The following is a 10,023-nucleotide window of genomic DNA, read 5'->3' on the forward strand; positions in this document are numbered from 1 at the left end:
ATAGTTAGATGGGCTGGGGTGTTATTTCAGCTATGGATATTTTGACAACTGTGGATATATGTGATTTCCTTTGGATCAGTTTTTTTGTGCTTGGTATTTCAATTGGTACAATATTTTATGATCTTCTAATGTTACTAGTTGGGTGGTTTTCTCTTTAGATGGCTTTTATGTATGTTCGGTAGCAGTGGCATAATAGGAGGTGAGATCATTCGTGTTTGAGAAGCTGGATACTTTGATTTTGTTGAGGGTACCAGGATGGAGCACATGGTGTACTTTAATCCATGATGGTGGATGTGCTGGAAGGGATTGCTCCCTTGTTCATTTATGTGGCTACAGATTGACCCTATGCAATGTATACAAGAAGAGGGATATTGTTGAGATAATAAGTGTTGCACACATTGCATAATATTGTTATATTGTATTATTTTATTTTATTATGTAATATTTTATTTAGGAGCGCCATGCGCTTCAAGAACTATAGTTGGACAAGCGCGTACGAACTATCATAATGAGCTTTGAGAAGCTAGATACTTTGATTTTGTTGAGGATACCAGGATGGAGCACATGGTGTACTTTAATTCATGATGGTGGATGTGCTTGAAGGGATTGTTCCCTTGTTCATTTATGTGGCTACAGATTGACCCTATGCAATGTATACAACAAGTGGGATATTGTTGAGATAATGAATGTTGCACACATTGCATAATATTGTTATATTGTATTATTTTATTTTATTATGTAATATTTTATCTAGGAGCGCCATGAGCTTCTAGAACTATAGTTGGACAAGTGCGTACAAACTATCCTAGATGGACATGCAACATGTAAAGATTGTCATAGGATATACTTGATGAGTTGTATTGTACCATTGTGATAATATTTCATGTAATTATTTAATATTGGGGAAAAGAATTAAATTTTCAGTATTAAATGTGGGGTCAATGGGTTAGGTAGCACATGGTTTATGTAATACCACTTTGTGGTTTTATGGGACTTGCTACTATATAAACAGCCACAAGGGTAGTTGTAGAGATAAGACAAAAGGGCAAAAAGCAAGAGTCGAGCGGGACAAGGCATGGCATAGGATGTGTGGATTCATGCTTGTTCACATGGATTGTTTGGTTGTAGCTATGGCATTGAAGGCTTCCATGGTTGTATTGCAATAGTGTTTTTGTTGAATAATATATGGTGATGGATGCTTTGAATGCTGGGTATTTTCCCTCAATGAGGGTTTCCCAAGGTATATCTTGTGTTACAATTTTTGTGGGTATGTTGTTTATTCTCTTGCATGTGGATTTTAATTGTTTATTTATTTCAGATCTATTGTGGGTTATGTGGAAACGGTTATATTCTTTGTTGTAAGTTTTCTTACAGAAGCTTGGTCTGGCAATGTAGTGCCTCTCCCATTCGTGTTTTGCATGTCATCTTAATGGATGTGACTTTAACTTTCATGCTGGTTTTGGGTGATCATGTTGGACCCGTGAGAGGTTTGTATCTTTGGGGTGAACTTGCTTATGTTGTTGCACCAGAAAGTTGTTTTGGTTTTATATCTGGTTGTGTGAACCATGGTGCTCTAGTTGGTTGTGTACCTGAATTGAGATGCCTTGCTTTGGTTCTGCATGTGTAATGTTGCTCCTATGTGATTGTTTGAGCTGATCTTGCCATGTGGCAACTATTCTTGTGTTACGCATCTATGTTGGCTTAGTGAGATGCACCCAACTCAATTATTCTTGTGTTCACTCCCAGACTGATGTTGTGGTGGCACTTGGTGTCTGCCTTGCTTACCTTTCATGTGATTTGATGGTTTCACTGAGGTATGTATCAATGGTTGCCTAGATTTGGGTTGTACCACAATGCTATCCTTGTGTACCCATGTATTGTGAACAGTGGTTGCACTGTGCAATGCATTTGATTACTACACTTTATTCTAGTTCCTAAAATAGTGCTGATTTATATGCTAGACTATGTTGCTATTAGTATTTTGACGAGATCTGCAATGATGCCTTATAATGTTATTTGGTTATTTTGCATTGGAGACTACAGATTTTTCATCAAGATGATTTTATAGGATTTTATGATGTATTGTGCCATTTATGTTGTTGGGTGTTTCAGTTGCTTACTTTCATTTACATATGCTCTGAATAATTGAAAAATGGTTTATTTAAAATATTTGTAATTCAGTTCCAATGTTAATGTGATTATATGAGGTGTATTGTCTCCCCGCACTAGTGTTGTGCATTTTTCCCTTAATGTTGATATAAAGTGAGACGGAGTCATAGTCCCTTGCGAGATCTACACGTTATCCTGTTCTCTTTGTCAAGCATTTACCATTGTAACAATATAACTTAAGTCAAAATGCTCTGTTGAGATATATCACTTCTACTTGACACACATTTAGCTAATACACAAAGCCAACACACCATGTTATCCTATTATAACCATAAACTAGTACATCATTTTCAGACATATAAATACATATGCATTGGATTTAATAGGACCATCATCATATTTGGATTGTATATATCCTTATGGGCCTTACCATATTCTCCTTCTATAATACCAAATATTAAATATGTTCAAATCCCGAAAACTATTGAATGACTTGAAGGTAGAGCTGCAATTGATGGAACTCTAAAAAGGACTTTGTGATGCTCAGTAGTAGTTAACCAGCTTTATGCTTCAAGTTTTTCTTCCAGTCTAGATCATCCCTAAGGACTTACATTCCTAGTTTCTGTACAAGAAAATGTTTCATAAAACTGGAAAGGATTCTTGGATAAATGCAATCAAACCACATCTTACACATGCTCTAACGTTAAGAATGTCCTGGACATGTGTTAGCATTTTAATTACTATCATGCAACAAATCCATTAATAGGTATAACTTTGAGAATACTGTCAGGTCTCTTTGTCTGTCATTCAACCTCTTTGTCACTAGGTTTTCTATTTTATTTGCTCTACCTGCTTACATATTTCTTTTATTATAATTATTTGATATTTATGCTTATGGTGTTTATTTCCCTTTCAGAATCATCAAACTTCTTCCACTCTTTCTTGAAAATTAAGTAAAGGTTTCTCCACCTCCATTAGTACTTGTGCCACTGATGCCCTTATCTCTGTATCATCATTTTAAGAGGCAGACATATTTATCAAATACTTTCATTCAGTTCTGAAATTTGTAATTGGTCGACAGAGTGGACAACTTGGTTTTGCAATTTTAGTGTCTATTGATGACTTTTGCCTTTATATTAACAACTTCAGAGACAAGTACAAAAAGGCTCTCATCTAAGGATGGGCAAAGAAATTGCCAGGAAGATGGTTCAAATCCAATCAGTCATACTCCCTGTCTTAAAACAATAATTCACCCACCACTAAGATGTTTGACTAAAATGTTAACCCCTAGGACATGCCTTCTAAACCCCAAAATACTCTATCTGATAATGCATCCCCAAAAGATTAATAAGACGGAGAATAAGCATGTACAAATTTAACAAACAATAAAAATATTATGCAAGACAAGCCTGCTTTCATATTCAGTTCCATATTGTGAGGATGCACTCCCTATTCTGTATGTCAATATTAACTATCTTGTTGAGTTCATAACTTAATCTTAGTGTTAAATTTTGATTACGCCGGCTTACATGATACAAAATCTGGAAAAAATAAAAAGCACTTAACTACCACCTATATACACAAGCATCTCCCTAAAGAAAATAATTGGAATCTCTATATGCCATTAGAAGGTTATCATGTTTCAAAGTTTACCTAATTTACAATCAACCACACTGTGTTTTAAAGATGAGTGAAAAATAAGTTCTATAGTAGATCCCTAATTTTATAATTGCACTTGCTCCATGACAATAACTATAATACTCTTAAATTAATCAAATGCAGAGATATGAAGCCAGACATCAAAGTTTGAAATACATAATCAATTTCATGGTACTATGTCCTACAATGCCTAAATCTTTCTACCTTAAAAATTGCTATGCAGATTTGGTCCTCAGTTTTCTTTGAATGGCAAATAGTATCTTTAAGGTCATTGTCTTCCTTTATTTCACTTCAGCAGTTTTGGTTGCTACCCATTTAGTAATAGGACCTCCATGTCTAAGCAAAGCTCCAAATGAAGCATTTAACCTGATACATATTGTAGAATACATCCCCAATTACGTACTTGAATAGTATCATAAGCAGAGACCCCTGTACCATTCCTCCATCTTCACATTGAAGAAAGAATATAAATTACTTTCTCTGATCCTCTTAAATTAAACGAATCATTGAAGAAAGAATATAAATTACTTTCTCTGATCCTCTTAAATTAAATGAATCATACCCTTTATGACTCTGATCTGTGGATTTCTTTTCAAGCTCAAACAATGCATTGGTGAAGGCATGTGTTTCTATAATGCTCATTTCCAAACAAATCCATTTTTCCATAGAGCTAAGGATGCTACGAATCTATCTTAACCTGGACACTCAAAAGTTTTGGGATACTTCTCGATTGGCCTACTCCAAGAATCACAAAGATAAGAAGCTTGCACGGGATGGTGAATTATTGTTGATGTGAACAAGGTATATTACCTAACCAACTTACCTAGTAGGTCGTATTCACACATGCTCGCAGGTTATGTTTACTGTACTCAAAGGTTAAATTTACTTAGGCATCTAAAAGTCTTTCTAAAATTTTAGTTGTCATGTGACCTTAAATTATCTAGTCTTTAGTTGTCTCATGTCATAAGATTAAGACACCTGTCACAATCTTGTCTAATCCTATCTCTCAACATTGCCAATATAAGCAGGTGTCACGTACACTATGTAGCAATTAAGAGATTGATCTCATGTCATAAGATAAAGACACCTATCACGATCTTGTCTAATCCTATCTCTCAACATTGCCAATATAAGCAAGGGTTTGCATACATTATGTAGCAATTAAGAGATTGATCTCATGTCATAAGATTAAGACACCTGTCACAATCTTGTCTAATCCTATCTCTCAACATTGCCAATATAAACAAGGGTTTGCGTACATTATGTAGCAATTAAGAGATTGATCCATCACTGATCATTGTACATAGTTGCATCCATAATCAAGCCATCTATTATTTTACTCTACTGTCCTGCGGAAGGCTTTTTTTGTGCTGCAGATGTTCCTGGGTATGTGAGCTCACAATCAGTTCCTACAATTGCTTTAAATGGTTCATAAGGAACTCCAGTGGTAAAAATGCACCCTTGACTAATGCACAAAACGAAATTCTTTACTTGAAGTCTTGAACGAAGGTAGCTGATGTGAGCTTTGAACAGTTCAAAATAAGGATAGCTGAATAACCAGTTCTTGGTATACAAGGTGTTGAGAAAGTTTTTACAGATGAGTGTGATGCTTCAGGGATCACTACAAAAAGAGTGTTAAGCCAAAAACTTATCTTCTTCATAGGGAGTTCATCTTGATGACTGATTGTCAAGCCATGAAATACATAAATTGCCAGGGTAAGCTCTCCCACAAATATCCCAATTGAGCTTCATTTTTGCAAGCACTTACATATGATGTGCAACATAGTAGTAGTATATACTACAAACCATGTGGAGGCTGATTCCTTAAATAGAAACCATCGTTTGCTGGTTATATCTGTCTCAACTTCACTTGCCTTTGTTGTATCTTTTGCACAAAGGTGATTCTTCATATTTTTGTCATCTAATTTCGATTACTCTCTATTTTATAGAATCTTAAGTTGTTTTGTGATCATTTTATATTTCTGTTACTAGAATCTATTGCTGTTACTATGTATTTCTTTTCTATTTCTATAGGCTCTTCATCCATAGAGCAGATTATCTTTAATGTAAGGAGGACCACAACTCGTTTGGAAATTAACATCTATGATATAGCTGCTTTTCAGGACCTTATCAAAAAGCTATCCTACTCCAGGTTTTTCATTTTCGTATCTGTTTTCCAGAGGTACTTTCTATATATCTAAATTTTCCATTTTTGACAGTTAATAGTATTTCCTTTCCTCAAAACACTAATAGTTTCAAATCCGTCTATTATAATAAAACCAGGCTCTTAGTCTAGTTAGAACATTAACATATTGTATAGATATTGATGCCTTAACATTTATTAGTTTAATTTTGCATGTTAAAACATGAATAGGTTCGTTGCTGCATGTAGGGTATGCCAAATTGCAGAAGCAAAGCAAAATACAGGCCTATATATGGCTTTACAAGTTTCAAAAAAATAACGGATTGATATTTCCTGGAATTTGACTTGGGGTCACCACTGACCCAAAAAGGACATCAATCAATGCTTGTAGTGGTGAATCACCTTTTCAAACAACACACTTCACAACCTCTAAAAGGATAAATAATGCAAGTCCAGTTCCAGTTTTTTGCTCTTTACTGGAATTTGACTTGGGGTCACCACTGACCCAAAGAGGACATCAATCAATGGTTGTAGTGAATCACTTTTTCAAATAACCCACTTCATAACCTCTAAAAGGATAAATAATGCAAGTCAAGTTCTAGTTTTTTGATCTTTACAAAAGAAGTGCACAGTATTCTCTAAAACATAACCAATGAAAAAGACACTAAATTCTTTAGCAACTTTTGAAGAGCAGGCTGCAATTTAGTTCTGCATAGCACTGCCAAACTAGTGATCAAACCAAGTTGGTGAATAGAAATTTGGAAAATGCATTGAGGTGCTTGGTGACAATCCTCAACAATGGAATTTGGTGTTAACACATACTGAATTTGCCTATAATTCTAGCATAAATAGATATGAATGTAACTCTGAATTTCAAATTATGTATAGCACAAATCCTAAATGAGTTGTAGTCTTAATTGATCTGTCTGTAAACCCACACATCAGCCAATATGCTGCATTCAAGAGTCACATAAACAAGTGAGGCACAAATTGCAGGCCATAAATGAACATTATTAAAATAATGTTGATTTGCATAAGAAAAAAAAATCCTTCAAGGTGAGGAAATGGTCATGGTACATTTGCACAAGGAGAGGTATACTCAAGGTGCCTACACCAAGTTGAAGCCCACGAAAATCAAGCCCTGCACAATTCTGAAATGGATAAATGACAATGCTTGTGTGATTAATTTTACTACAGATTTAGACATTGATCCTATTATTTATGTTGCTGACCTTTACTTACTCTACTAGGACAAATGATGATCAAATGAATGACGAATAGCTTGACGAGGAAATCCAGAACTATTCCCAGTGCATACAGAAGAAGAAAGGATAGCATATTGAAACAAGCATTATATACCAAATTGGCTGCTATACAGTCCAGGGCATACAAGATGTATTTTGCTAAATACGAAATTCTGCCAAATTCCTACAACACCTGGATCACAGAAGCTGACTTGATTAAGTACAGCAGAAGAAATCCATCATATGCCTCTGAAAAAGGAGGTCCATAATTTCTAAAGGATGGAAGGAATTGAAGGGTGATGCGAAGCACCATTTATATAGACATCTTCCACTCCCCGTCAATATTCTTTTCTGCTCAAACGTTTTAGGCTTTGTCCTACAAGAATTAGCAATTTTGGTAACTCCTCTGTTTTTAGTCAAAAAAAGGTCTATCTTGTAATGCTTTGAGGCTGGAAAACACATGCATGTTTGTTTGATTTTAGCCCAAAAATTTGAAGGAATCGGAGGTCTACTTTGGGGAAAAAAAGTCCAGAAGTTTTGAGATATTTGCTATATTATTTGGGACTGGTTAATGAGAGTTTTTTCATGTGTTCTGCTGCATTCTATTGAAGACTGTAGACAAATCTGTGTTGTCTTACTTTTTCCGCTAGTATTCTTCTTTTCAAGTCTGCTTGATAGAGTTTCATACAGTTCCTAAAGTAAAGTCTTAAATTGTAAGACAATTTACTGTTTTTGGATACTAACTAGCAGGATCTGAGGCTTGTCTACACCAAAAAGACTCAGGTCAAATTCATATGTTTTCCCCACAAACAGCGCAATTACTTTGGTCAGTTATCCTATGTCATTTATTTGTCGAGCTCAGATGCAATATCAGCATCTGCACACAGCAACCATCAACACTGACCAGAGAGGAGTTCGTTTACCTCAGCCATTGCACCTATTTGTGTGGATAAAGTTCTCGATTCCTTCCCCTTCAATTCCCAAGTTCTACAATCAATTTCAAGAAGAGACAATTTTGAAAACACACGTTTCCTTGAGATGTATGGATAAAATCATAAAAGCAATAACATAAAAATTAAATCATTTGGTTCGAGAATACCCTGAGAAAAGATCAAGAGAGAGAAGGGAACATGATACACTACTAATTCCTTTCCTGACCTCTTAAATAAACGTTTCAGACGGTCCCTGCATACCCTTTTGTTTAAAAAATTACAGAACGAAACTAGCCATTTTGTTGTTACATTTGAAAGCTCAGATAACCTTCTCGTTAACAAAAACCAGTACTCAGAAGGCGGTGACTATCATCAACTGTTTTGTTGTAGATTTTGGGAATATATTTCAGAGGTGTACTAAATTTTGTATCAAACTTTGGTAATTCGTTTCTTCTAAGTTCTTAAACCAGAAGAAAGAAATCTATGTTACAGTCAATCCTCAGAGATCTGTTCACTTTAGGAAACGAAGAAAAGTTTTCCTCACTAGGTAAATCTTGGTCGAGGTTTCAGGAAATCTACACTTGAATTCTTAGAATTTATAAACATGGAATATGTAAGACATTGTTGGTAAACTCCAAACTCGCACAGCTCTCAACCAACATTATTGCAAGAGAATTTTAATACTGGGTCATCAAATAAGTTTTAAAATTGGAAAACAAAATCATTAATTAAAAAAACTATTCAAAATAATCCACTAGAAAATAGCCATTACCTATCGGGATAATACTAAAATGGAAATATACTCTCCGTTTGGGAAAGTTCTTTCAATTGTACACTGTTGAAGTACAGAAAACCGACTGCACAGGAGGGTTATTTGAACCAACGAAGCCAAGCCATGTATCTATTTGCTTTCGCATTCAGAACAGAACCCTGGTGGACTCTTTGTGAGCCAAGCATTTTCACCAGTTGAACCATGGCAATTTTAAAAAATCAAGCTGAATTTCAAAACTACTTTTAAACTAAAGCTCACAAAAAGCAGCAATAATAAAACAACAAACAATTTATCATCATTAAAATGAAGTCCACTTTGCAAACAGAAGATACTTACCACAAATCGATTTCTTTTATAATGCCGTATTTACCCCATGAATCAGTAACAGCGCCCTTGACCTTCTTCTTCTCCTTGTCTACTTTTTTCTTCTTCTTCTTCTTTTGCTCCTCCTTTTCCTTTTTTTTCCTCTTTTGCTTTTCCTTGTCTCTACGCTTCCTGCGCCTGTACTCCTCTTCTGAGGAAGAATATGACGAAGACTCGCTCTCCGTCTCACTTTCGCTGTGATGTCTTCTACGCCTTTTCTTCTTAGATTTATCATCTTTATGTTTATCTACTTCATCTTCATCCATAGAATCATAGTCGCCATGGCGATGTCGCCTCTTTCCCATATCGACTTATGAAACTAAAGACATCCAGCAAAACTGAGAATTTGTTTCTCCAACTCCTTCCTGAAAAAACCTGCAGTCCTCTAATTTAGCCACGGTGAGCCAAACGTGCACTCTCTCAACGGAGAAACTCCTGGCCACTCTCGACTTTTAAATATATTGTTCCCGAATTGAACGTTCGTCTTGCAGACCTCGTCCACGTTATGTCATAGGGCTTAAACAGACACTTTTCACACGATGGAACATTTTGACATGAGATGAGAATACCATATTTGATCCCCATTTCGACCCATTTTCATTATTATAAAAACAAAAACAAGAAGAGACGTCATTCTTCGTGCCTAACACATAATGGTTATAGAGGTGTAGATGAGTGAGAATCTAAATTAACATTATGAATACATTAATTTTTGCCTAAAAATGCACTTGTGATCTGATAGGATTGCTCATATTTTTGTTGTTAAATTCTTATCCTAGAAATGCGCTTGTGATCTAGTAG

The 10,023-nt window shown here is 35.3% G+C and overlaps 1 protein-coding gene across 1 annotated transcript in view; it reads right to left on the minus strand.

Moving 5' to 3' along the window:
• LOC149543604 (nucleic acid-binding protein) overlaps nucleotides 1-9,794 on the minus strand; it is a 124,115-nt gene extending 114,321 nt beyond the window's left edge. The window contains exon 1 of the mRNA XM_089798387.1: nucleotides 9,196-9,794. Within this exon, the coding sequence (XP_089654513.1) occupies nucleotides 9,196-9,527 (332 nt within the window). The 5' untranslated portion in view covers nucleotides 9,528-9,794. The remainder of the gene's footprint in view (nucleotides 1-9,195) is intronic.
• Between the last annotated feature and the right edge of the window lie 229 nt (nucleotides 9,795-10,023).

This window comes from Cupressus sempervirens, chromosome 8 (assembly GCF_028749045.1).
Source record: "Cupressus sempervirens isolate cs-2001-9-10 chromosome 8, ASM2874904v1, whole genome shotgun sequence".
NCBI classification, from domain to species: Eukaryota; Viridiplantae; Streptophyta; class Pinopsida; order Cupressales; family Cupressaceae; genus Cupressus; species Cupressus sempervirens.